General features: G+C 39.2%; 1 protein-coding gene across 6 annotated transcripts; it reads left to right on the top strand.

Moving 5' to 3' along the window:
* The first annotated feature begins 1260 nt into the window (after window positions 1-1260).
* On the top strand, window positions 1261-26807 carry UHMK1 (U2AF homology motif kinase 1). 6 transcript variants are annotated; one of them, XR_006781845.2, is made up of 10 exons: window positions 1261-1668; window positions 3009-3301; window positions 3819-4010; window positions 6051-6145; window positions 12101-12177; window positions 12328-12426; window positions 15908-15996; window positions 19930-21457; window positions 23373-23465; window positions 24535-26807. XR_006781845.2 is itself a non-coding variant. In XM_045809703.2 (8 exons), the coding sequence occupies exons 1-8, from the start codon at window positions 1401-1403 to the stop codon at window positions 20074-20076; spliced, it is 1260 nt and encodes a 419-aa protein (XP_045665659.1). In that variant the 5' UTR covers window positions 1261-1400; the 3' UTR covers window positions 20077-26807. The 6 variants fall into 6 exon arrangements, 1 of the variants encoding a protein (XP_045665659.1); XR_006781844.2 differs by having other exon boundaries at window positions 19930-24692; window positions 25268-26807; XR_006781843.2 differs by having other exon boundaries at window positions 19930-23465.
* The last annotated feature ends 1119 nt before the right edge of the window (window positions 26808-27926 follow it).

Here is a 27926-nt window from a genome sequence, read left to right on the forward strand (position 1 = left end):
TCTAAGATGTGAGTTGCTCAGAGTTCTTTTACAGAGTCCTAGCAATTTATCTGCACCACCTTTAGAGCATTTTTACCTCGACTCCTTGGATCATATTGATAGACATGTCTAATTCATTCTATTCACTCCGAGTTACTTGAAATCCGAGTTCATTTCTATTTTGTCTCTTTTCTCTATTCAGGACCTAAGTTCTCTCCCACTCTCCAGTTTCCCCACTTTGCCTTCCCTTTATACAAGCAGATAAACGCCTGTGCTCATTGCCTTAGAAGAGCCTGTGAGTTTTTTTGATTTTTATATTCCAAAAGCCCAAGCTTGAGAGATTAGTATTGACTTCAGACATAGAGAAAAATGCTTGCTAGAAATAGCGGGAGAATGCACAGACCTCTCCCTGTTCCAGACCCAGAAGGGCCCATGTAGACAGAAATAAGGCACATATCAGCAGCAACCAGACACGTTGATGACCCAGGATACCGAAGAGCAGATGGCTCCTTGGCCTCTCCACTTTGCGCCACATAAGTTACCCCACCTGCCTGGGAAGTTAGACAAGCCTGAGCAAAAGCGGATGGGGGCAAATTGTCTGAAACTAAACTTCTGCCACCCCATCTGAATGGAGCTTGAAGTAGGTAAAGTTGAATTACAGAAAAATAAGGAAGGCTTCACTTATTGCACGCCCTAGTTTGTGGATCGGGATTCTTGTTTGCCACATCTGTTACTCAGTAAACCTTTATTAAACGAGCAAAAGAATTGCATGAATACATGAAACATACAAATTTGTAAAAGGTCCACGTTCGCCCAGGGCAGATGCATTTTGATAAGGCGAAGTGGACTAAGGAGCACAGAGGCTGGGCTTCCAGAATTACGACTTCTAACGACCCGGGGAGGGGGTGGGGACGGTGGCGGTGGCGAAGCCCTTCCTGCAGTAACTGGTCTATTTCCCTTGGGATACCGTCTAGGAGAAATATAGGCCGGGCTTCATTCTCCTAGGTTCTCAGTGGGAGGGACGCGCCTCAACAAGAAAAAAGACCAGTCCTAGTTTCTGGTAACGTTTGAGAAAACACTCAGTGTTGGCCTGAAGCAGAAGGCACTCAGCAGGGTTTAACAGCTCACGCTCGGGGCTTTTCCCCAAAACCCAATTCCTCCTGTCAGCTCTAGACCCGCCCCCTTCTGGGCCCGCCTCCCCGAGCCTGCAGGATTGGCTCTTCCTCCACTTCCGGCTTCTGGACCCGGGTGCACTCGGTTTCCGGTGTCATGGCGGCCTGAGGTCCCGGCAGTCGGAGAGGCGGCTGCAGGCCCCTCCCTGCGGAGCCGCTGGTCCGGCAGGCGGGGATGTGACCGCGGGCCCTGCCGGCCTGCCCCGGGCGTCGCCTCAGCCGCTGTGCCAGTGCACTCCGTCCACACCGATGGCGGGATCCGGCTGCGCGTGGGGTGCGGAGCCGCCGCGGTTTCTGGAAGCCTTCGGGCGGCTGTGGCAGGTACAGAGCCGCCTGGGGAGCGGCTCCTCGGCCTCGGTGTACCGGGTGCGCTGCTGCGGCACTCCCGGCTCGCCCCCCGGAGCCCTTAAGCAGTTCTTACCGCCGGGAACCACCGGCGCTGCGGCCTCGGCCGCGGAGTATGGTTTCCGCAAAGAGAGGGCGGCGCTGGAGCAGTTGCAGGGTCACAGGAACATCGGTAATTGCCGCTGCCTCCCTTCCCTTCTTGCCCAGGTCCCGGCCCAGCCGTACACCCCCTCTCAGCCTGGCCTTCCGTCTCCTGTCCTTAAGGCGGGAGACGTGGGTCTGGCCCTCTCGTGGTCACCCGATCCAGGCCCCTTTCCCATCCCCCTTTACTCTGTCTGCAGTAGGGTGGAGTTGGTGGTCGGCTTTGCCCAGTGTCACGTAATAGATGCTCAGTTAAGTTCTGTTTTGCATCGGAGAATGCAGCACCTATTAGCATAGTTATCTTTTCTAGTGAAAGGAGCCATATCTTTGCCACATTTGTCGTTTCTTGTATGGAAATTTTGAATCTTTGCATACCAGTGAAAAAATGAGAGATCCTCTGGGGCGTGTGATAATGCTAGTAACTCGTACAGATGTTATCTGATACATATTTAGTATGGATTTGGGAGAAATGACTCAGTATTCACATAGGAGGCCTCTGGAAGTGTGAAAATTAGGAACACTTTATACTTTTACCCTGATAAGACTATGTTACATGATTTAGATATTCAAAATATAGGACGTATGATGATTACTGATGATTGATCTATGAAGGGTCTTCACTGTCAGTACACTCAGTTTATAGTTAGTTCTAGCTTTGGCTAATAAAGAAATGGCTTAACTTCCTGGCAAGCATAATCTATGTGTAATTTGAAGAGTTGCTTTTTTTTTAGATTACCACTTTGGAGAAGAATTTCTTAACCACTAGTGTTGCCTTTTTTTTTTTTTTTAAACTTGCTAAATGATGTATATAACCCTGATATTTAAGAGTGAAAAAAAAATTTTTTTTGCAGTTTTTGCAAGCTTGAGGACTTGTTGAATCGCAAAATTAGGTTAAATTGTCATCTTGAAAGACTTAATCTTGTAATATTTATTTCTATCCCCCCTGCTTTTAATATTTAGATTAAATGCTATTTTGGATCAAGAATCAATTTTCAGTTTTGTTTTTGCAGGTTGTGACATCCATTTTAAGAGTCCATAATATTTGGATTTTATTTTTAATCATTTTTGCTTGTACCCTGAGTGTATATTCACCTACTGCTGAATGCTTAACGAAATACAATTTGAATTGTGCCATATTTAATATCTTTGACAGTAATGAGCTGTGGAAGGTTTTTTATCTGGTTTCATTAAAATAACCCAGTTGCCAAAAAATCTTACTTTTGGGAAAGATAAATTACAGTGGAAACATGATGCTCATCTGAGTTTTCCTTGCCTAGAGTACCCCAGATTTGCACCGCGGAGTTATCTATGTTAGTTGTAACTTATTCTGCGTCTGATTTTTAAAGCATTATAACTCGTTTCTTTTTCTAGTGACTTTGTATGGAGTCTTTACAATCCACTTCTCTCCGAATGTGCCATCACGCTGTCTGTTGCTTGAACTCCTGGATGTCAGTGTTTCGGAATTGCTTTTATATTCCAGTCATCAGGGTTGCTCCATGTGGATGATACAGCATTGTGCCAGGGATGTTCTGGAGGCCCTTGCTTTCCTTCATCATGAGGGTTATGTCCATGCAGACCTCAAACCACGTAACATATTGTGGAGTGCAGAGAATGAATGTTTTAAACTCATTGACTTTGGACTTAGCTTCAAAGAAGGCAATCAGGTAAGAAATACTTTAATAACAGGGGTGCTTTGGTCGACACTTAGAGATATTTCTTTCTAAAATACTGAAATGCTCGGGGATGAAGTAAATAAAAAGAATATAATTTCCACCATGTAAAAAAAAAGGATGTATGTTTGGGTTAGGTAGCGTAATTAACAGGTAATTATTATTACTGCTGCCTTCAGTGTTGGCTCTCTATCTCATGGCAGAGCACATGTCACAGTTCTGGCAAACCCTCCATTCTCCGTGGTTTGTCACCTCTTTGCAGAGTGTCCTTATTTATCAGCTGTGCCTAACAGACAAGAGACTATCTAAAGAAATGAGCTGCTGTGTACAGCTTGCCTGTGAGAAGTGCCCAGTTAATGAGCCAAATAATTAGGGTAACCAAGGACTAAACATTTTCTGGCATTCAGTTTGGCAGTGGTTTATTGTACTCTTAGAGAAGTAACTACACCATGGCAATGGAAGGAAAGTGAACAGTTTTTTATTGGTTGTAATATTTACCCATTTTCTTTAGGATGTGAAGTATATTCAGACAGACGGGTATCGGGCTCCAGAAGCAGAACTGCAGAATTGCTTGGCCCAGGCTGGCCTGCAGAGTGATACAGAATGTACCTCAGCTGTTGATCTTTGGAGCCTAGGAATCATTTTACTGGAAATGTTCTCAGGAATGAAACTGAAACATACAGTCAGATCTCAGGAATGGAAGGTAAAGTATACCAGTGCTTTTGTTTGGAGTCCTTAATCCTGATTTAAGAGTGCTCAGTTTATAATGATTCTCATAGGGGACGCTGTTTACTTCATCTCTAATATACTCCTCTTCCTGCGTTTTTGGTACCTTAAATGCTACTATTTATTGTCATAGCTACAGATGTGCTAGTGAGTATTGCATACTTACTGACCTTAGCCTGGGGCCTGGTGGGTAGTAAGTGCTTGATAAAATGAATAAATACATATTTCCAAAAAAGCAGAGTGATTTAGTTACACTACATCCTATAATATTACTAATACGACAAGTATAAGTTTAATGATAATCTTTACATAAAGCTTTACAGTTAATACTTTGTAGTTAAAGTATTTTAATGCACAATCTCACTGAATTTCCTAACAATTCTATGAGGATCGTTAGCGTATTGGTTATTCTTTTACAAATGAAAAACTGGGGGCCCAGATACAGAAGCCATTTGCTCCAGATCATACCACTGGATGTTCCAGCCCTGGGCTCCATATTCTGTTCTTCCTGTTCAGAGTTTAGCGTTCTGTCCGAGTCCCACAGTGCTTTATATTAATTTGTATTCCATATATGAACTGTCCTGGTAAAGTGAGTACTGCTTATAACATTGTTTCTGTGGGAACATGAGTTCTAAATTCCAAATCTCTGACATAACAATGAACTTTCTGTATGTTCATAATTTAGGAATTAACTGTATTATGTTTTCAAACATATCATGGGGCCTAAATGTTATGATGGTATCAGTATCCTTTAGGCTAGAGGTTTGAGAAATAATACAATGTTTAGGAATCATTAATGGTTTTGATATTAAGCAACAAGTATTTTTTAAGCATCGAGTAACAAATAGTTTGTGTATGGCTATTGTACCGTGTAGTTTTATTTCTTTTCAGCCCTTAGTCATCTGTTTCTGGAAGTATTCCTGGAAGGAATGCTTTAATAGTCTTGTGGGTGTACCTAATGCTTGCTTTTGGCAAAAAATGCTACCATGCAAGTAAAACCAGTACTATTATTCTGCGTTGGCACTTTTCACACAATCAAGAGGCTAAGTATTCTTTCTTCAGCACTAATCCAAATACAGATTACTTGCATTAGTTTTGACTATCTTTGAGACCTTTGGACTGTATCTGCTTGGCCCTGAACTGATCAGAACTAAGTCACATTCAGGTATTTTGTATGTAATTTGGAGGTATGATGTGTATTAAATTCCCAGTATTCACCCCTCTAAATAAAAACAGTATTTTTTATTTTAATCATCTTCTGTGGAGACAGAATTGCCAAGTGAGTATGAGTTTGGGCTCTGAGGTCAAACTACTAGGTTTCATATCTTGTCTTCACCTCTTACTGAGTTACTTAGGGTTACTGAACCATGGTTTACTTTCTGTAAAATGAGGATAATAGAATTTTCTCACAGAAGTATTGAGGTTAAAAAATAAATTATACCTAGTTCTTAGCATAGCATGTGGCCCGTACTAAGTATTCAGAAAATTGTAGTGATAAGGATGGTATCAGGTCTTTTTATTCGTGTACGCAGTTCCACGTTCTGAGAAAGCACAGTACTCAGGGAGAAAGTTAATGTTCTATAGGATTTAGAGTATGAATAATGTGACGGATGCAAGTTTTAAATACTGCATTACTTTCTCTCTGATAGTCTACTTGTATCTGAAAACCAATTAAAGACTCCTCACCAAGACACTTGGACTCAACTCACACATTAATTTTCTCACTTTGTATTAAAGTACACTTTTATATGATTGCTTTGGTATTTGTTCTTATTCGTTCATCTAGTAAATATTCATATAGAGTGCCAGGTCCTGTACTAGGTGCTGAGACTAGAGAAGAAACTACTAGGAAGCTTATAGTTACGTACATGATCTCCTCCAATAAGGTGGTAAGCTCTCCGAAGAGAGTGTTTTCTGTTGCATTTACCTACCAAACAGTACAGTGCTATGTGGCTAGTACTCGGTAAATACAGAATGAATTGAATAACCAAAGGAAGACTTTTCTCCCTTTTTTTAGGCAAACAGTTCTGCTATTATTGATCACATATTTGCCAGTAAAGCAGTGGTGAATGCCGCAATTCCAGCCTATCACCTAAGAGACCTTATCAAAAGGTACATCATGTGTACTTTCAAGTTCCTGTGTGTACGTTTATTATACAAACGCTATTTTTGTTTTGTTTTTGTTTTTGTTTGGATTTTACTGAATGGATTAATATTTCTGGTGATCACGGAGACGCTCTTCCTGGCAGCTGTATCTTTGGCCTCTTGTAGCTCTAGCAGTCCGATATACTTGGTGGAAATTAGATTTTTCTTTCTTGTTGTTTGTAGTTTGTTTGTTTTAGGGTTTTTTTTGAAAGTAGGTTTTTAAAGAGCGTCTTTAGGGGGGTGGCTGGGTGGCTCAGTTGTTAAGTGTCTGCCTTTGGCTCAGGTCCCCGGCTCGGCAGGAAGCCCGCTGCTTCCTCTTCCACTCTCTCACTGTCTCTCTCTCTCTCTGTCAAATAAATGGATAAGATCTTTAAAAAACAAAAAAAAAGCGTATTTATTAACTAAAGACTGAGTTTGCTTTCGGACTACCAAAAAAAGGTTTAAAATAAGGTAGCTATGTATTATACTTTAAATAATTCCTGCTGGAAATTCTGGGGACAGATGTAATGTTTCTTATTCCTGAGTAGGTCCAAACACGTTAGATATTTAAAAATAAGACGTAATGTGTATTATCAAATAGTTGGCCTTTCACATTTCTGGCATTATGGGCCAGAAATGAATAAAATAATAATTATGTTGCAAGAGGATAGATGTCTTCGATCAAGTCAGAATATTATTCTTTCTTTGGAATATTGTCCCTATAAGCCTTCCAACTAGGTTTTTGGGGTTGTTTTTTTTTGGTTTTTTTTTTTTTAGCTTTTTATTTTGAAATAATTACAGATTCACAGGAAGTTGCAAAAATGTTACAGAGAGGTCTGTGTACCCTTTACCCAATTTCTCCTAGTGGTAATATCTTACATAACTGTAGTACAGTATCAAAACCAAGAAATGGACATTATAATCCACAGAATTTACTCAGATAAGAACTTAAAAATTTTCTTTGCACTTATTCGTATATGTTTGTGTGTTTTACAAATTAGTTTTCAATACCTGTTAGTATCTGATTGGTATTAGATTTATAAGATTTCTGTTTTACGTGGAAAAGGTGACATTGTGAAATTATGTAATGAATTCTAACTTGGAAGTCAAATCATGTAAGTTCTAGTATTGACTTTGGGTTTGTTTGTTTGTTTGTTTTTGTTTTTGTTTTTTAGTGCAAAAAGGTGATTTTATTAAAGCATGGGGACAGGACCCACGGGCAGAAAGAGCCGCTAGTATTGACTTTGTTATTTGAGATTTTCCCCCCTTTGATTGTGCAACTAGCTAACACTAAATTTGGAAGCTACAAAGAACTGTGATCAGCAAAATAAAAAATTATAAACCTACTCTCTAGTGTTAGCACTCTGGTGTATTTCTTTTCAGTATTTTGCTCCATATTTTGCTATGTGCACATGCAAATTATTTGAACCTTTTTTTATTGTATAAAACACAGATACTGAAAACAAATATGTAACTTCATGAATCCTTAGGAATACTCTTGTATTTACCATTCACGTCAAGAAATAAAACTTTTCCAGCTACCCCAGAAATTCTCTGTGTCCCCATCTTAATTTTCAGCCCTTCTTCCTCCCTAAAAGTAACCACTGCCCTGACTTTTATGGTAATTACTTCCTTGTTTTCATCATAGCGTGCGTCCTTAAACACTGTGGTTTAGTGTTGCTCTTCTAAACAAAATTCCCTTTTAAGCTTCTTTTAATCCGAAAGGTCCTTTTCCATCTCCTACTCCGCTTTTCCCTTGTTTACTTGTCGGACAACCTGGGTTGTTGGCTCAGTACAGCTGTCTGCAGTCTGAATTTTGCTGATTGTGTTCATCCTGGTGTAGCCTAACACATTTCTGTGTTTTTCCTGTATATTGGTAGTTGTATCTAGAGGATTGCATTTTTGGGGGTGGGCATGACTATAGATGGTATTGTGTTCTTTTATAAGGAGGCACAGAGTCTAGCCATCTCTGTCGTAGGTGTTTATAGTAACTGTTAACATTCCGTGCCTGGATCTATTTGTTAGGGGCTGCAGAATTAGGATGTTCTCATTCTGTCATTCTGCTTCATGTGGTTAACCAAAGACAAAGTCAATGCTTGATTCTCCCTCTCTTTATTTACTAGTTTTCATAATGAGTTGATTCCCTGTCACCCTCCAAAGGGGACCATTTCCTTTTGAAAGTTCAGTGTGTTTTGATTTGGTAACTGCAACTCATTGCAGTTCTTACCTTAATCGAAGCTTAAATTGGCCCATCTTTGATGAATGTGAGCCGTATAAGTTGGTTTTGGTGGACCTTATCATCTTCTACAGCTTCTTTGCTATCTGGTGTGACAAGATGTTCCCAATTCATCTTATACATTTCTTGCCCCAGACCTGGAAGTAGCCATTTCTCCAAGAAGCTTGATTTCTTTTAGTAGGAAATAGTATTTTATTTTATTTTATTTTATTTTATTTTATTTTATTTTATTTTATTTTATTTTATTTTTTTAAAGAGTTTTATTTATTTATTTGACAGAGAGAGACAGCCAGAGAGAGAGGGAACACAAGCAGGGGGAGTGGGAGAGAAAGAAGCAGGCTCCTGCGGAGAAGCCTGATGTGGGGCTCGATCCCAGAACACTGGGATCACGCCCTGAGCCGAAGACAGATGCTTAACAACTGCACCACCCAGGCGCCCCGGAAATAGTATTTTAAAAACACAGTCTGGGTTTTAGGAATACTACTTGCTAGTGGGACGGTTATTGTTTCTAGGCCTTATTTTAAGTGGATGGAGTTCATACTGATATTTCCAATTCAAATTCAAGACCACAGAGGTTTTATTTAACTTCTATTTCACATCTCTTTCTCCTTCTGTGTCAAGAATTCTGATTCTTAAGGACAAGAGGAATGCTAGAATCAGGATATTTTATAATTACTCATTTGCTGTATTCCAGCTTACATTAAAACAGTCTCAGAATCATAATACTCTAGGAAGATTACTGAAAATGATTATTTTTACATGTAATTTTCCCATTCTTCCTCCATTTGAAAAATAGTTGTATCTACACCATCAGATTATTAACAGTTACATGCCATACACTCTGTTTTAACACTCGCATTTATTCTCAGTTCTACATGTAACTGTACGTTACTGTTCACCCCTGGGCCTTGTGGGGCTGTTTCTCTTGTCGTTTTAGTTTTTGAAGCTTGATCTCTAGGGGTCCTAGGATGGATTAACGTTCTCTGAGCTCGTGCATTGCCAGTAGTCGGTTGTGCTTACACTGGAGAGTCTGTTCATCTGGATATAAAAATGAGTGGCATACTTTTTTTTTTCTTGAGTGTCTTAAACATATTACTCCATTTTATTCTGACATGTAGTGTTGCTGTTGAAAGCTCTAAAGACACTTTTAATTGTCTTTATATTAAAAATCACTCGGTCTTTTTCATCTAGATGGCCAGATGATTTCATCTTTTTAAAAGCCTATTGATTTTACCAGAATGTATCTTGATTTTGATTGTTCTGGGTTGATATTCTCAGGAAAATAGATAGTTTCAGATCTTTTTGCTCGTTTGTTTTAGAAAGGTGTTCTTAAATTACTGTTTTTAGTATTCATTCTCTTGCTTTGGTTTTCTCCTTCAGGCACTCCTGTTCTACATGTATTGGGTTTTCTTTGACAGTATTCATTATTATTACTTTCTCTAGAATCTTTTTTATCTCTTGTATTATTTCTTTTTTTTTTTTTTTTAAGATTTTATTTATTTGTCAGAGAGAGAGCACAAGCAGGGGGAGCGGCAGGCAGAGGGAGAAGCAGGCTCCCAGCTAACCAAGGAGCCCGATGCGGGACTTGATCCCAGGACCCTGGAATCATGACCTGAGCCAAAGGCTGACACTCAGCCAGCTGAGCCACCCAGGCATCCCTGTTTCTTTTTCATTTTTAAAAATGTTCCTTTCTGCTTTCTATTTATCTTTAAGATACTGTCTCTTGTGTTTGTTCATCCTTGTAGTTCTAGCTTTATTTTATGAAGTGATTTTTTATTTTACTTCTAATTCTTTCCTGAGTTCTATTATCTAAATATTGAGACTTTCTAATTTTGATTTATGTTGCTCTTTCATATCTTTTATCATTTAAAAAAATCTCTTTTGCTCATTTTCAAACGGTAGGTGATAGTGTCCATCTGTGTTCTGATCCTGCCTTTCTGGCATGCCTTCGTTGTCTCAGGGTTGTCATTTTGCGGTTCTCATCTTTTGTGTAATAGTTTTGTTAGTAATGCTTTTTATGTGGTTCATTTTTATATGAAATTCATTTCCTAAACTTTCAGAAGAAGGTGTAATCGGGGTAGCTTTTCTAATTGTATGGGCTCCTTCTCTTGTTTTTGTGTAATGTTAAAAAAAGGGGGGTGTTTTTATTCTGAAATCTCCTGGCTCTTCCCCTCCACTCCTTTTTCCCTCATGTCTCTCTCTCTCCCTCTCTTTCTCTCTTTCTTTCTCTCTCTCTGTCTGTCAATTTTTATTTACCCCATCCTACTCAATTTGGATTCCATTTTCAAGATTTCTGTTCTCTGTAGGACTTTGCCTCAGGAGGGAGCATCAGCTGGTTTGTTTTAAAAAGTCATAATATCTAGATTATTCCAACCCCTTCAGATTTTACAGAGGACTCCTTGCATTCACTTGGAATTAGAATGTATAAACCCTTGTAGTTACAGTTGCTTTTCTCCAGTTGGCTGACTGTGCTTTCCAGTGAGTACCCATTGGCTATGGGTTATTTTCTGTGCTTCATCAGATCGTCTGTTGCTGTTCTCTGCTTCCTTCCACACAGATGTTGATATGGTGCAAGGCTTACTATTACTGATGGTTTGTCCCTAGCCTCTTGTATTTTGGCATTTATTGGGGTTACTTAATTTTATTGTAAATGTTGTCCATGGGTTTTTGATTTTGTTACCAATTTGTGCTGTTATTAGGGGGATTTGATAGAATTCAAAAATCATTTCACCCGTCGTCTTTTTTTTTGTTTGTTTGAATTACCCTAAATTTGTGTCTAGCTTTTTTTTTTTCACTTAATGTTATATAGTATGGATCACTTTCCCATGTTGCATTTACTAATCAAAAACATTATTTTAAATTATAATATTGTGCCATAGGTATGTATCATGAGTTACTGAACGATTTACTCAGAAATAGCTTTGGGGTGCCTGGGTGGCTCAGTCGGTTAAGCGTCAGCCTTCAGCTCAGATCATGATCCTTGGGTCCTGGGATCGAGCCCTGCATCAGGCTCCCTGCTTAGTGGGGAGTCTGCTTCTCCCTCTCCCTCTGTCCCTCTCCTGCTTGTGCTCTCTCTTTCTCTCAAATAAATAAAATCTTAAAAAAAAAAATAGCTTTTATATTTTTTGTAGGTGAATGCTCAGTAAGCCATGCTAGTATAATTAATGTGATGAACATTTAGACATTTTAATTTTCTTTAATAGTTTCATTTTCAAAAGATTTTTTTTTTTTTTTAAAGATTTTATTTATTTATTCGACAGAGATAGAGACAGCCAGCGAGAGAGGGAACACAAGCAGGGGGAATGGGAGAGGAAGAAGCAGGCTCACAGTGGAGGAGGAGCCTGATGTGGGGCTCGATCCCGGAACACCGGGATCACGCCCTGAGCCGAAGGCAGACGCCTAACCGCTGTGCCACCCAGGTGCCCCTCAAAAGATTTTTTTAAAAAGATTTTATTTATTTTTGTGAGAGTGAGAGAGAGAGAGAGAGAAAGAGAGAGAGTTCAAGCAGGGGGAGAGGCAGAGGGAGAGGGAGAAGCAGACTCCCCACTGAGCAGGGAGCCTGATGTGGGGCTCCATCCCAGGACCCAAGGATCATGGGATCATGAACTGAGCCGAGGCAGATGCTTAACCGACTGAGCCACCCAGGTGCCCCTCATTTTCAGAAGATTTGATGATAATTAATAAAGATACATGTTTTTGTGTTTTAGCATGCTTCATGATGATCCAAGCAGAAGAATTCCTGCTGAAATGGCATTGTGCAGCCCGTTCTTTAGCATTCCTTTTGGTAAGTTTATACATCTTAATTTTTTTCTTGGTCATTTGGCAGTCAGATAAGACATCAGAGCTCACTTACATTCCCAAGCTCCTTTGCCTAGTGTTCATCAGTTTATTTTGGTGAGTTTACGTTTAACCATGTTACAATGAACCTTAACAGCCCCTCATATTGAAGATCTGGTGATGCTTCCTACTCCAGTGCTAAGACTACTGAATGTGCTGGATGATGATTATCTTGAGAATGAAGAGGAATACGAAGGTAACTGCTTCCTAATTTGTATTTTAATGTCTTTTGTAACTAACTCTAGAGTAGACGTATTGATTCATAAGGTTCTCTATTCTCTTAATTTTTATATTGAGGATATTGAACTACATGACTTCTAAGATAATCTAACTTTTTGATTCCTGCTATAGATTTAACATGTCCCCCCCAAAATTCCTGTGGCAAAGCCCTGTTGCCCAAAGTGATAGTATTTTGAGTTGGAGCCTTTAGCATTTAATAGGATTAGGTTACATCCTGTCAGAATTAACGCCCTTTTAAAAAGAGGAAGAGACAGGAGAGCTCTCTCCATCATGTGAGTATATGGCAGGAAGGCAGCCGGCTACCCCAGACACTGAATCTTTCTACACGTTCCTGTGGGAATTCCAGCCCTCAGGACTGGAGAAATAAATGTCTGTCATGGAAGCCACCCAGTCCATGGCTTCTTGTTGTAGCAGCCTGTGTAGGCTAAGAGGTTGCTCAGGGCTTTTGGACTCCTTTACATTTCATAAGCCTTTACTGAATTAATAAAGATTAATTTTCCCAGCATGTTCTTTCCATCTTTTCTTTCTAGTTCTGCCCTGTGCTTCCATTTCTGCGTCTTAGCTCTTGGTTTTGCTTTTAACAACTCATTCGAGATGTGTTTACTGAGGACTGGCTCTGTACTTGCCGCTGTGGGATTATTCCCTGTCTTTGGTGTAAGAGAGACAGTTACTAACAAACGGTTAGAGTTTTGCTAAATCCGAAAGTAGGGTAATACACAGAGGCAGAGCGGAAAGGAACTTAACTCATGCTGAGTGACCCATGAGGGTGTCTCTGGGGAGGTGGTATCTGAGCTCTGTTAGTAAGTGGAGTTGCTTGGCTAAAAGTTGAGGGGTTGGTGAGGAAATGGCACAAAGGCACAGAGATGAGAGAAAGTATGGCATGTTCTGAGAATAGTGAACTGTTGGGTGTGGCTCTATTTTAGGATATTTATTGGGGAGCAGTCAGTTAAAGTTTAAGAAATAGCCAAGAATACAGATACATAACAGACTCGTTTGCTATGTTAAAGAATTTGGATTTTATCCCAGAGATAATAACACTGCAACATGATATAAAAGAACTCTATATTGGGGTAGAACAGTCCCTGGCTTACAAGTACCCAATAAATATTTGTTCTTTGTTGAATTCAATAAAGAACCATTAAAAAGTTAGAATAAGAGAGTGATATAGTCAGACCGAGGTTTTTTAAGAGCAATCTGAAAGCAGAGTGGTGAATGGACTGAAACAGAACCAAATTTAAAAGTATCATTTGCTTAGTAGTAAACATTTTCTTTGTGGAAAATTAAACCATTACAGACAAATCTAACTTGACCCCACTATCTCTTGTAATGGTAAATTATTTTATGTCCCAGAGCTTTGTCTGCTTATCTGACAAATGAAACAAACATAATTTCTTTGAATCTGTAGTAGTTGTGAGAATCTGCAACCTCGACTTTTCAGGGGGCCTGTTTATGTGAAAGAATAGTCTCGCCCTCAGCATTGTTCTAATTGGGTCATTGTGGTATCAGGGATCCTAAATAATCTCTTGGTGATTCTACCTCTGTCCTTGAAGTCGATCTACCGCCTGTCTTCGTCACCTAATTCTGTCTATTAATAATTTTTAGCTCTATAAAACTCAAGCTTGGGCATGCTATTAGCTACTCTTTTCTTTGTATCTTGTTGTATAACACTTTTTTTTTCCTGTTTATAAATACATTGAGTGTTTGAATGTTGCTATTAAATCTTACTGTTTGGGAATCTTACATGAGGGGTGCCTGGGTGGCCCAGTCAGTTAGGCGTCTGCCTTTGGCTCAGGTCATGATCTCAGGGTCCTGGAATTGAGCTCCACGTTGGGCTCTCTGCTCAGCGGAGAGTCTGCTTCTCCCCCTCACTCTCCCTCTCTTTGTCTCTCTCTCTCTCAAATAAATAAATAAATACGATCTTAAAAAAAAAAAAAGAATCTTACATAAACTGGGGTGCCTGGGTGGTTCAGTCGGTTGAGCATCTGATTCTTGGTTTCTGCTCAGGTCATGATCTCATGATGGTGGGAATCTCATGATTGTGGAATCAAGCCTGTCATCCCGTGCTCAGTGGGGAGTCTGCATCTCTCCTCCCTCTCCCTCTTCCCCCCCCCCCGGCTCGCGCGCTTTCTCTCCCTCTCTTTCTCAAATAAATAAATAAATAAATAAATACATCTTTAAAAAGAGAGAATCTTAGACCAACTACAGTGCAACAGACAATATAGTAGCATTCAGTACCTTTGTTAGTTCTGATTAGCAAGGTTGTCATCAGGTAATGCTTACTAGTGTTAGGTGAACTTGCTTAGCTAGAAATCATACATGTTGGGATGGCCGTCTTGTAATCTTGGTGCAGGTTGGTTAGGAAGTTGGATTCAGACCTTCCACTTTAGACCAAAATAGATTGCAAATCAAGATTAAGATCAAGATTCCAAGTCAAAAGAATAAAGGGAAAAATTATTTAACTTCATAGCTCTTAACATAGACAAACACAGAGCCCTTATCTGTCAACCTGGTGAATAGTGGGTAACGGATATAGACAGACAGTTTATGGAAGAGGATGTGCAGCTCTGTCTCATATACTTCATTCTCATTTATCAAAATGCTCATTAAAACCCTACAGTGAGATCTTTGTCACTTAACATATTGACGGTGAAAATATCTGATAACCCTCTTATGGGTAGGGTATAGAAAAATATTTTCAAAGTACATTTCACATCATTGGAGAGAGTTTAAATTGCTTAACTTTATGAAAGGCAGATCTGTAATTCTAACAAAATTACAAATTTATATTCATTTTGTCCTAGCAGTTCCACTTCTAGAGTCAACTTGGAAGTACTTAAGTGAAATGAGACATATACAGGTTTATCTATTACAGTATTATTTGTAAGGGCAAAACATTTGGAAATAGTTTAATTATTTAGTAGTAGGGGACATGCTGGAGAATTTATTGATCACTTATAGGGTGAAATACTACACAGGCATAAAAACAAATGAGAAAATTTCACACAATGATATTAAAGAAAATTAAAGATGCAATGTGTTCATAAAGAAAAAGCAAGATTGGAATTTTTACTTAGAAAAAAGCAGATATGATCATGTTTGCTTGTATAAGCTTATAATATTTATGGAAGGGTACAGAAGAAACTGATAATGTTTGTTGCCTTCAGGGAGAGGAAGAGAGGCAGTTGGAAAAGTGGGAAGAAGACTTTTTTTAAAAATCATTTGAATATTAACTATTCAAAATGTTCAATTTAACATATAAAAAGAATTATTAAATACATTGAATTTGTATTATTCTTAAGCTTAATTTTAGATGATATAGAAAATGACCTCATTACTCAGATATGGATTCCTGAGTTCTTTGATGCTTTAAAATTTTTAAGTAATGAATGCTTGGTAATTACAGCCGAGTGGTCACTGTTCTGTGTTTTCATAATCAGACGTTGTAGAGGACGTAAAAGAGGAGTGTCAAAAATACGGACCGGTGGTATCTCTCCTTGTCCCAAAGGAAAATCCTGGCAGAGGACAAGTAAGTGAATGTTTCCATAATTTCGGAGTTATTCAGAGGCTACTAAAATTCTGAGGAAATGTTTTAGTTCTACAGAGAGACGTACATACACAAAAATGTTGCTAGAAATGATGAATTTTGCATCGTGGATGTTGTTATTTTCTTGTACTTCTCACTTTTTTCCCAAAGTTCTATAATGTGCTTGCCTTTTTTTATGGGTTAAAATTTTTTTCTTAAAAAGTTCTCTATTTTTGAACCATGGTGAACAGTTGACACAACTGTATCGTATGCTAATTTAGGTCATGTCAGCTACAGAAATATGATGGCCTACTTTTGTTCTAATTAAGTAGACTTAGAAAACCATTTAGGTCAAGTTCTCATTGTAATGGACTCCTCAGTGCCAATTTAAAGAAGGAAAGTGCACTGACTGAGAGTCCTGAAATCTGAGCCTCGGTCTCAGCATGACTGGCTTTGTGATGATGAGCCTTAGTTTTTTCATCTATAAAATGTACGGGCTAAAACTATGATTCTAAATTTGTTGGCAAAGAAAATTAGAGAAATCTTTTGAAAGCTCTTTTGAAGATCTTTCTTTTATCTGTAGTATTTTTCTTTTTCTGGGGACAGAATATTGTTTTATTCAGGGTTTCTTAACCTTGACACTGTTGACATTTGAGCTAATTCTTTGTTGTGCGAGCGGTCGTGTGCAGTCTAGGTATTTAATAGTAGCATCCCTGCCCTCTACCCTACAGATGCCCTCCCCCCACTCCCCTTCTCAGTTGTGGCGATTAAAAGTATCTCTAAACACTGCCAAATGCCCCCTGGTGGGCGAAATCACCTCTGATTATGGATTATTATTTCGTCCTTTGGTTCAATATTATGAAAATGCTTGGCAACTGAAGAAAGAAATGAAAGAAATGTCACTCTAATCTTAGTGAAAAGGTATTGCCAATGTAGTAGTAATATTTACCTCATTCAGTATCAGCAACATTCTAAATGCATCATTGCTGATTTTTAGTCAACTGGTATTTATTGAGCATCTGTTATGTTCTAGACCCTGGGATACAGCTGTGCTCAAAACAGACACAAGCATATAGTGATAAGTGCTGTGTGGGGAAAAGGTGTAAGGAGAAGAGGTTTAAGGAGTGCCGTGGTGGGGAGGATTTCAGTTGCGTGTCGGTGGTAGGGAAGACCATACTGAGGTTTACGTTTGAGTTGACATATGAAGGAGGTAAGGAAAAGAGTTCCAGCTATAGGGAACAGCAGGTTCAGAGGCCCTGAGTTTGCCTGGCAGGTTCGAGAAGTTAGTGTGACTCTAGCAGAGTGAGAAAGAGGGGGATAAGGTGGATTTGCTCACAGAGGTGAGGGAGTATAGGGGCAGATCGGGTAGGGTGAGCCTTGTGGGACTCAAGATAACACTGGCTTATACTCTAAATGAGAGGGGAAGGTCTTCGAAGACTTTGAATGAAGGACTAACATGATCTGATCCAATACTAACCTCAACTGTCAGTATGAAATGGAAGACACACAGGGCTGCCTGGGTGGCGCAGTCGTTAAGCGTCTGCCTTCGGCTCAGGGCGTGATCCCGGCATTATGGGATCGAGCCCCACATCAGGCTCCTCCGCTATGAGCCTGCTTCTTCCTCTCCCACTCCCCCTGCTTGTGTTCCCTCTCTCGCTAGCTGTCTATCTCTGTCAAATAAATAAATAAAATCTTAAAAAAAAAAAAAGTGGAAGACACAGAAACGGGGAATATTTTCAGGGAAGAAGTATCCAGCTTTCAAATGATACAAAAAATAAATATTCATCTGCAAGAGGAAATTTGCTACATTAAGAAGCTTTCATTGACATTTAGAGGAGAATGGAAACAACTGATGAACTCGTGGAATCACAGGTTTAACTTCTCCAGATGATTGAAATGTCTGTTACCTAGTTGGTAAAGTCAGTCTTCATTTGAATTTTCCATTCAAATTAACCATGCTGTTGATTTTTTTAAAAGAATATTTTTAAAAATCACTAAAAACATAAATTATGGAATGGATCTTATAATTATGAAAGGAGTCAAGATGAAATTGATATAATTATTTAGTCTCATAATAAATTATAAAAATGTTTTTCTCCATTGGTTTGGGATGACATACTGTATAAAATTGTAGGTTATCTATGAAGCAAGGCGCGTGCTAGAGCACGTGGTATTCCTTCCGTAAGTGCATGTCTGCTCATTGAACTTTGGTGTATGGATTTGGAAGTCACTAAGAATCCGGAAAAAAAAATCAGAAAGAGTTTCATTCTTCTCACTGGACATCGTCGTCTAACTTTTCTTTTGTATTCAGTGAAAAAGTGTATGTCGCTAGAACCACTGGTCCTACAGCCAGCATATAATTTTATTTTCTGTAAAAAAGAGGATATAAAATATTAAGTATTTCTAAAATGAGTAAAGTGAGCATCAACTGATTAGAGTATGTGTTTTATGTTATAATTGGATAATGTAGGTCTCACCTACATTATTATGTGAGGTACTCATACTCTGAAAGAAATCATTAAATTTTATCAAAGGCATTTTCCCCGGGCAGTTAGATTTAAAGTAAACGGCCTGACTGACTGGAAGTGTTTTTATCTCCAGCTAATAGCACAGTTAAGGATGGGTTTTAAGAATAGCTGAAAATCCCCACTTAGCTTTATACATAGGAAAATCAGGGCAATTTTTAGCATTGGATGATCTCTACTTTGTCTTCATGAGGAATATGTAGCTTGAAAATAGTCATGGCATGGAAGAGGAGAAGTGTGTTTCACGCCTCCATTTTACACTATATATGAATTCAGAAGATCCCATCACAGGCCACAATATCTGAGGTCTGATGTCGTGCGTCATCCTTAACAGAAATATTCGCGTTAGACGGTGAGTGAGCAGTCAGTCATAGGCTGGGCATAGTGCTTTGTTTACCGGTGAAGGAAGATTCATTTAAAAAGTACTATATTTGGAACTCTCTTCTTTTCATGCCCTGGAGGTTTTTAATACCCTTTGGAAATAACTTTGTCAAGTGGGAGAAGGGCCCCTATGAAAGGGGAGATGAAAAAGGAGAATCTGCCTTGAACTTCTAGGTAGATCCGATTTTAGGAGAAGGTACAAGTGAAAGCTGAGAATCTGGAAATTGATTTCCTTCAAACGATCTATTTCTGCTTCCCTTTGAAAGTCAGAGTGTCTAGGATGCTCTCATCCCAGTTTGAAGACTGTTGACATCACAAATGAGCATGTAACTGAGGAAGATGCAGCCATTCTTTTCTGGCTCACAAATTTTGGGTAACTGAGGACAAGTCATTTAAGAAGATTTTCCCTCCCAGTAACTTTGGCTTTAGATCAACAAAAAGAACATAAATTATTATGCTGTATCCTCTGCCTGTCTCAGGTTGGAATTCAGATACTCTGGAAAAGGAAATTGCCTAGTTTTAAACTTATTCCTCACTGTAGTTATGGCTTCTACAAATCTTCAGTAGGTATTAAATCCAGTGGCTTTGACCGCTAGTTTTTCCTGCTTCCGCTTCTAAAGGTGTGGATTATCTTTGAGGCAGTGTTGGAGTGTATTTGCTTTCTGGGCTGTCGGCCTGCCTCTGCCACGTGTCCAGTGCCGTTCACCACTCCTGCAAGAACACAGCCAGTGGATGCACGTTTTTCACCCAGCTTGTCTTCGATGGATTCTTCAGAATTGAGCTGTGTTAAGGAAGTATTCTAAACCTTGCTGCTCAAAAGTGTGGTCCATGGACCCGCTGCGCTGGCATCACCTGGGAGTTGATTTAGAAACGCAGAGCCTCAGGCCCGCCTTAGACTCCCTGAAAGCAAGTCTGCATTGTAACAAGGTCCCCAAAAGATACGTGTGTGTCCACTAAAGTTGGAGAAGCCCTGTTCTAGAATAGTCTTAATGAAAATGAAGCTGACTTTGTTTTCTCTGTCCTCTTACAGGTTTTCGTTGAGTATGCAAATGCTGGTGATTCCAAAGCTGCTCAGAAATTACTGACTGGGAGGATGTTTGACGGGAAGTTCGTTGTGGCTACATTCTACCCGCTGAGTGCCTACAAGAGGGGATATCTGTATCAAACTTTGCTTTAATCAGTAACCTAAGGACTCTTTCCCGTTTCTCCTCCTCCGTTTCCTAGGTTATTGTATTCTATATCTGAATGCAGAAGTACCCCCTTACCATTTTAAGGGAATACTTTGTACATTTATTTAATCCTACTAATGTGCAGCCATTGCTCAAGCCGTGGCTGTGCCGCAGACGTTTGGCACTGAGTAGGACAAGACCTCTCAGCTATACATTGAGGGGTTTTAGAGCATCCATATGGGCAACCTTTTTTTGTGCAGTAGGGCAAGTGCTGCTGTTCTTCAGTATGTAACCTAAAGAGATATTAATTATTTCATGTGATCACAAAGCAAGGATGAATACTGTCATGTCCTAGTGAATATTAACAAATTCGTCGAGAGCTGGTGACATCCCTTACAGAGTGTTCCTTTGTGTTGTCAGGTGGTCCTTCCTCATCACTGATACTCATAGCTGGCACTGGGTGCTCCCAGTCATTGTTACGTAACCACCAGGCAGCAGTTACCTACTGTGTTCTGAACACTGAGTTATGAATTTTTAAAGGAGTACTGTAGTACTGAATATTCCTTTAAAGAAACTGCAGTGAGCCTATCTACTTTTTTTTTTTAAATTAAGGCTTTTCAAATAGAAAGCTGATGCTTGATCTTGCACAATTTTTATGTCTAGTGTGTATGCTTGAGTGAGTGTGCAAGTATGGAAGATTAGAGAAGATTTGAGTCTGCGTGCTTTATAGTGTGAATTTGTGAGCTAATACAGTCTAGACCTATCTCTTCCCTAGCTGTTTCATATCTGTCAGATTTAGGATATATGTTTTTTGAGAGTTGGTCTATCTGATAGAATATAAATGAGAAAATGGTTCATTTCTCAGAGGCTCAGAACAAATGAGTCTAGACTGAGTTACACTGAAACGCTCTTAAAGTGGTTGGAACAAAGCAAAAGATTGCCCCGTCCTCCAGTCTCCTTGAGACCCTGTATTAGCTCATCTTTTTTGTACTGAATCTCCTGTGATCACTGTAAGATTTCTCAAGATAGAGTTCTACCTACAATGATGGAAATGGAAGGGGGTCAAAAAGAAAGATGTTCAGTGAAGGGAAAAGAAAAAAATAGGCAAAGAGAAAGTGAATAATCCAGGATTCTTTTTTTTTTTTTCCTTCTTTCCTCTCTCGGTCATCCCCTTCCCTCCACTACGTCTCCTCTTCACCCGTTCTCTGCCTGTCTCTGCAGCTGAAGAGAAGCTAGAGGAACAGCGTCCCAGATGGTCTGGCTTTTGACTGCAGGGAAGTTAAGAAAGGTGTAGCTCTCGTAAGATGGAAGCAGAAAGGAAGAAAAACTCATAAGGAATTCTTAGAAGGATTCACAGCAATCAAATGTGTCCCTGAGCACAGGATGCTGGTATGCATGAGTTCGTAAACATGGGTTGGTGACATGGTTTTAGGGATTGTAATTATGGATTCCTCCCACTTTGTGGTAGATTGACTTCAAAGGTTTAAAACTTAGGGAACCTTTATAAAGCACTGATTATACAAAAAAAAAAAAAGTATACAGGTTATGGATTTTTTTCTTATTTCCATATCTAAATGAAATTTTTAGTTTTTCCTAAGGAAAAAGCCTTTTATATCTCCCTGCTGGAAGCCTCCTCATACAGTCTTTCTAAAAAGTGTGTGTCGTGCAGGTTATGGAGAGCCCAACTAGGAATTGACATTTCAGAGGATATTCATACAATTACTATTTGACATTTGAGTTATTTACAGTTACATTATTCAGGACTCTCCCTTAATATTTATTATGGAGCCAGATTTGGTGTAAGGAGGCTGATTTATGAATTGCCAAAAGGCCTTGTGGCGTGGTCTCGAAGGGAAAATTGTAAGTGTCTAGTATGTGCCCTTAGGAGGAAGAAATGTTATTTCTCATATTGGCCCTCTCAGAAATTGATTAGCTGGTTTGTTTTCAAATAAAAATTTGAGAGAGTATCACCAGTACTCTGGAGACCTAAGCTTTCCTAAAACATAAATGTTTGTAGGATAGCAGCTTCCATGGCGATTAGAAACACCAGGTTCTTCCGTGAACACACAACCCAAATGAGTTCTTAAGGGCAGGTATTCTAGGCTAGTGCTTGTCTGTTTCTCATTCCCCCTTCCGCCCCTACAAAGAGAAAACCCTGACTAATAAACTGCAGGTAGGCTTCCGAGCTTAGCGATGCAGTATGCTGCTAGCATTTGATGCTGAATTTCCCAGCATTCTCTGATTGTCTTCTTCGTGCTGTTGTAGTCATACCTATATGTAGTGTTTAACACTGTAGAATTGTATTACAGAAGATGCTAACTAGAGTTTAAGGGAGCTAAGGGACTAATTGATGAGCCTAAGTAACCATGCGTTTAATTAAATATTTTATATTGAAACCACAGAATTGAAAAAAGATGCCTCCTGTGATTTAAATGGTGATTTTTATAGCTTTTAGCCCATTACTACCAAAGATGACATTTGCAGATTCTCCCTCCCTCCTCTGATGTTATAAGAAGTTTAATTTTACTGTCTTTGTCAAACCTGAACCAAATATTACCAAAAGATGCAATTTTTATGGTTCTTTTAGGGTGAAATATATACACAGATTTTGATTCCTTGAAGTTCCTAAAAACCTAGGAATTTTCTTTTCGAGAGGCAGGGTAAAGAGGTGAGGATTTTTGTCACTTAAACCTTACTCTTTTGGACAAATTTTATCTCAGGTAGTTTTTCTTTCCCTAAGTTAATGTCTGTGCTTCCTTCCCTCTTGCCTTTGCAATTTCTTATTATTCCATGGTATCGTCATGGTACATTTTTGGCCCAGAAAAGACATATAAATTGATATTCTATAGGAAATCTTTGGTTCTTGGGAAACATTCGGAGGAGGTGGCTAGCTAGCCACTTTCAAAACTCGAATGCACTGTTTCGAGGCGAGCAAGTGGAGTCGGACACCTCAGTAAAAGATAGCACTAACTCCAGGCAACTATTGGCTGCATTTTAAGGAATAATAAAACAATTATCCTCTTGCAATAAGAGATTGCACTTACTACCACTGGATGTCTTCCTTTGGTTTGTGGCCATCAGGATAGCAACTCTTCGGGGAAGTGCCCTCTCTGCTATGCCTTGAGCCAAAACTGGCTGCTTTTAGAACAAAACCATAAATACAGTTTTACTTGTCCTTTCCTTTATTTTCATTGAGACAAGGATTGCCTTCTTTTTGGTACTCCAGCTGCTAAAGCGTGCTGAGATACATTAAATTAACCTTTAAAAAAAAAATCCTTGAATTCTTATTTAACTTGCCTTCTAGATTATATTTAATCTCTGAGCACATTTGTGATCAGGAATGCTGCCAGAAACAGTGCTGCCATGTACAGGAAGTCGAAGACAAACTGGGCATAAGGTGTGTTTCTATTTTAATACACTGGGCTTTCACCCTGCTAAGGGCATCAGTTACCCTACCGGAATAAATGCACGTCCAAGGTGGAGCGCTCACATGCTGTTTCCCGGCTCCTTTGCATTTGTTCATCAGATGCAGGTAACATTTTGTCATCATTTTCTTCTTAGGTCTTACGCTCTGACCCGATAATTTCTGCCATCAGTTTTACTCGGCAGCATGACATTTTAGTTTTTGTAATTTAATGAAAATCAGCACCATAGTAACTGATGGTGATCATAATATCATAGTTACTGGGTGAGGCTGTGGGAGAGACACTCAGTAACTACGTGTTTTACCTAGAATTTTATACAAGGGTACGTGCTAGGTGGGGTTCAGATTAGGGTACAGATGGTATCACATCATGACTAAATTTTAGTCTGGTGGATGTGGAGACAGTCAAAGATTTAAGCAAGTGCCTTGTGTTTCCTGGAAAATAATTAAAACTCATTTGGGTGAAAGCTCCCAGATGATGATAATTTACTGCACCTCTGCCTTTTCCTTGAAATAACTTTTGGATTGAGTCACATAGTATAAAAGTCCAAAATTTCCTTTGTTTGTCTTTATTTTGTACTTGTGAAACTATTCATATTTGATCCCCCCCCCCAATATTACATATGATGGAAAGCCAGAGTTATCTGGCAGAATCTAATTCTTCCTGGGATCTAGTTCCATTTTTCATACTAGGTTCCTTCTTCAAATCTTACTACTCTGGCTCTCTGATAGAATTTATTGATTTCTTGGCAAATGTGGTCACATACAGACCAGCTTTTGGTCATCATTAGCTCAAAAGAATTTCCATTTCTTCTTAAGGTGCTCAATAAATCACCTTTACTTGAGATGGTAGTCTTTCCAAGTTAGTATTACTAGTAAGCTTTCTCAGTGAACATAAAGATGTTGAATCTCTATCATGAACCCCTCTGAACCTCTCGTGGCATGTTTGGACAAGTTACGTTTTCTTAGTTACAGAGGGACATGCATATTTTAGTTTTTAAAGTGCCCAGAAATTTAAAGAATTTGTTTCGTTTTGTTTAAGGTTAGCTGCTTCTCAGCCTGATACCCCAGGACGTCATGCTTGGTTATCTTAGCCGCCTCTCCCACCTTGGTGTTCGTCAGTTTTTTAAATTGTATGCTGACCAGTAGGTAGACACAGTGGCACGTAATCGACAAGTACTGTGGATATTTAAGAAGGAGGTAAACAATTTTAACTATTTTTGCTGCAATTTTATAGGAGAAATGGGCTATGAAAGAAATATCTATATACCAGAGAGCATTTAGGAGATTGTATATTTTATAGGTGATAATTAAAGTGATCTTCAGGATATAAGATACAAAGTTTATACAACCTTTGTTTTCCCGATAAAAAGTTTTTCTTCATTTTCCTACAGCTCAGCACTTTTGTTGTTCCTTACATTGCTTATGAGGATTGATATTTTGGATTCGCTCTGTGCTTTTCAGACAGTTGTCATAATCATGTGGTTATATTTATGTCACCGTAAATGCTGGAATTCATGGGAAGCTTACCAGATGATTGCCTGAGTGTTATTTCCCATTAAACAGAGTAGCTTCCACAGTATCCTTAAGGAGGCTGATACATGTTTTATGACCTGAGTTCATAGTATTTTAGTTGAGAGGCAAAGAGAAGCATTCTATCTTACTTGCCTTAACTGACCATTAATCCTTGTTAGACTCTTGATTGTCAGCAAGAGAATTATATGTGGTTCTTACTCCCCCCTCCACCCCCATTTGCAATTGCCTTCCCCTTCTAGGCCCCCCTCTTACTGGTACTCACGATGTCAGGAGTGTGTGAGAGCAGATGTGGTGAGCTGTTCGAAATCATGCATACGGATGCAGAATCGCTTCAGTTCTTGGAATCATGGCTGGCTGTATTATTTCGTTAGCATGGGTTGTCAGAAATCTGCCAAATGTAAGAGTAAAGAAGAGAAAGAAAAGTCATAAAAGAGGTGAGGGGAGGAAAATAACTTCCTTACTGGTGTTCATAATCTTCCATCTAGTTGATGATCAAAAAGTGATCATTTATTTGTAAAAGTCCAGGTGTGGTACCCGTAGCATAGAACGTTGCCTTTCCTACACATTCCTCATTGTCGTCTCCCCGGAAAATCATTTTAAGAGCTTATAAAACCAGATTAGATATCCATATTCAGTTTGACCTAATTTTTAAAATAAATATTTCAAGTCCAGAATTCGTGTATTTGGTGTGCATCAACACTCACGCAAATCCAGGATCAGAAAGAAACTGGGGATTAGCCATCTCCGAATTTCCCTTTGCACATTGGGTACAGTGGGTATCAGTATGCACTAGCCGCAGAGTTCTAGCACCTTATGGAAGTAAGTAGTGTTTATTTATTATAATTAAAAAAAGTTAAAGCTGCATCTCTGTAGAATACTTACTTTGCAGAGTGTAAAGCTGTTATATCTTTTCCAGCAGGATTTACTCTTTCATTCTTAATTCTTTGTTGAGAAAATCTTAAATGATTTAACATTCCTTTATATCCTCTTAACAGTGTCAAATCCGGGGTAGAAGGGATATTTTTTCCCAAAAAGGGCTCCATCTTTGTTACCTTTTTGATCACTCTTAGAAATCCAGTTATGATCAATAGATGGTAACGGTTCATGGCTTCCTGTATCAGCACTGGAGAGCTTGGTTGTGAGGATTAAAATCTACCCCTCTTTTCCCTCAGTAACATGTAATTGCTATGTTTTTGCTAAGAAGGTGTGGTTAGAAAAAATGTGAAAGATCACTCAAACCAAAGCCAGTTATAAGGAGTCTTCTCTCCTGTTGGTTTACCTTCACCTCAGAACTACAAGAATATTACAGTACATAGTGAATAGTCTGTAACATTTCTACCACTTGTTTCAATAGCCTGTTGGTCTTGGCATTTCTTGGCACTATGGTTCTCTGTTCTTGGTGATGTCTTATTGTTTGTGAGTTTTTGTTGTTGTTGTTGTTTTAAGTAACTAAATGGGACTATAAATGTAGATGTGTATCAGTACCAAGAAATTCTTTTCCGAAATCCCTGAATTCCTGATTCCTGTTCAAGTCTTTTAAACTTGTTTTTTCTTGCTAAGTAGCAAAGAACTTTTATTTTTCACTTTCCTATATACCTAAAAAGTACGGACACTGCGTTTCAATGGACTGTATTGCGTGTAGTTTTTTGCTGAAAACTTTTTCTGTAAACACAATTGCCTTGTTCAGTTTTGTTGTAAACTGACTTACATAAGATGCACTGTTGATATGCTTTCTGACGTGTGTTTCATAAGGGTGATAAAATAAAGCTTAAAAATAAAGAGTTGTTTTTTCATTTCAACTATACCTGCAGTTAGTGTAAATATTCAAGTTTACTTATTTTACGATTTAATTTTTACTAAAAGCTACCACTGAAAAATTTCCACGTGGCCTCAACCATCCATTTCTAAAGCATACGGTCTTTCATGTTGCAAGTAGTGCGTCACACTGACAACACTGAAATGTAACTTTTTATTTTGGAATGAATGTTCTTAATACTGTGGAAACAGACTTATCTAATGGAAAGAACCAGAATTCATAGTTGGGAGGTTTGTGTTTTCATCTTGGTTCTTTTATCAAGTTGGATGGCTTTCATCAAGTGACAAGTGATTTAATTTCTGTCAGTAGTAGTATTTCTATACTATCATTTTTATACTAGAACCAAATGAGATAGTAGGTTCAATAGTATCCATGAACAGTCCTCGATTACAGAGTGTCTCCTAGGTGACGGTACTGATTTCTGTAGTTTACAGATGGAGCCCGAGGCCCAAGTAGGAAACATAAACTTGCCCAGTTTCTGTAAGTCTCAGAGGTGGTAGTCCTACAGCAGTGTGTCTGGGAGCCGCGTGTTTTCAGGAAGCCTCAAACTGGACTGGACTGGTCTGGACAAGGAGTTCAAGTGAAGGGTGGCATTGTGAGACACACCCTCTGGCTGTTTTAAAAGCTCAGGCCAGAGAAAACGAATGTTTAAATCCACAGTTCTTAGCTTAGTGCGTATAATGCGTCACCTGGGAGGGCTTGTTAGATCACAGATTGCTGGACCCCAGCCCTAGTTTATGACTGTGGTTCTTGGAGGGCCTGCGAATTTGTACTTCTGACAAGTTCCCAGGTGATGCTGCTGCTGCTGGTGGCGGTGTGGAGACCACTCTTGGAGAAGCACTGGGCGAGGACTGAACTCAGGAGGTCAGATTCAAGAGCTGCCTGGGAGTCCTTCTCAGTCCCCCCTTCTCCCTGATGGCTGCAATAATCATAGTAACTAACTGAGCACTTACTTTGTGCCAGGCTCTGTACTAAGTACTTTTTATATGTTACCTTCCCCCACCCCCACACACATACTTTGTCCTCACAGCAAGCCTGTGAGGAGGGTACCTAGTGTTCACTCCATTGTCTGGTTGGGGAAA

This window comes from Ursus americanus, chromosome 2, assembly GCF_024610735.1.
Source record: "Ursus americanus isolate L20-20 chromosome 2, mUrsAme1.1.p, whole genome shotgun sequence".
NCBI lineage: Eukaryota > Metazoa > Chordata > Mammalia > Carnivora > Ursidae > Ursus > Ursus americanus.

Bases quoted from the DNA above. Each gene is read 5' to 3' on its own strand.
- UHMK1 (XM_045809703.2), top strand. From the start codon at position 1,401: ATGGCGGGATCCGGCTGCGCGTGGGGTGCGGAGCCGCCGCGGTTTCTG. The intron at 3,302-3,818 runs GTAAGAAATACT...CATTTTCTTTAG, and splicing joins GCTTCAAAGAAGGCAATCAG to GATGTGAAGTATATTCAGAC. The intron at 12,178-12,327 runs GTAAGTTTATAC...GAACCTTAACAG, and splicing joins GTTCTTTAGCATTCCTTTTG to CCCCTCATATTGAAGATCTG.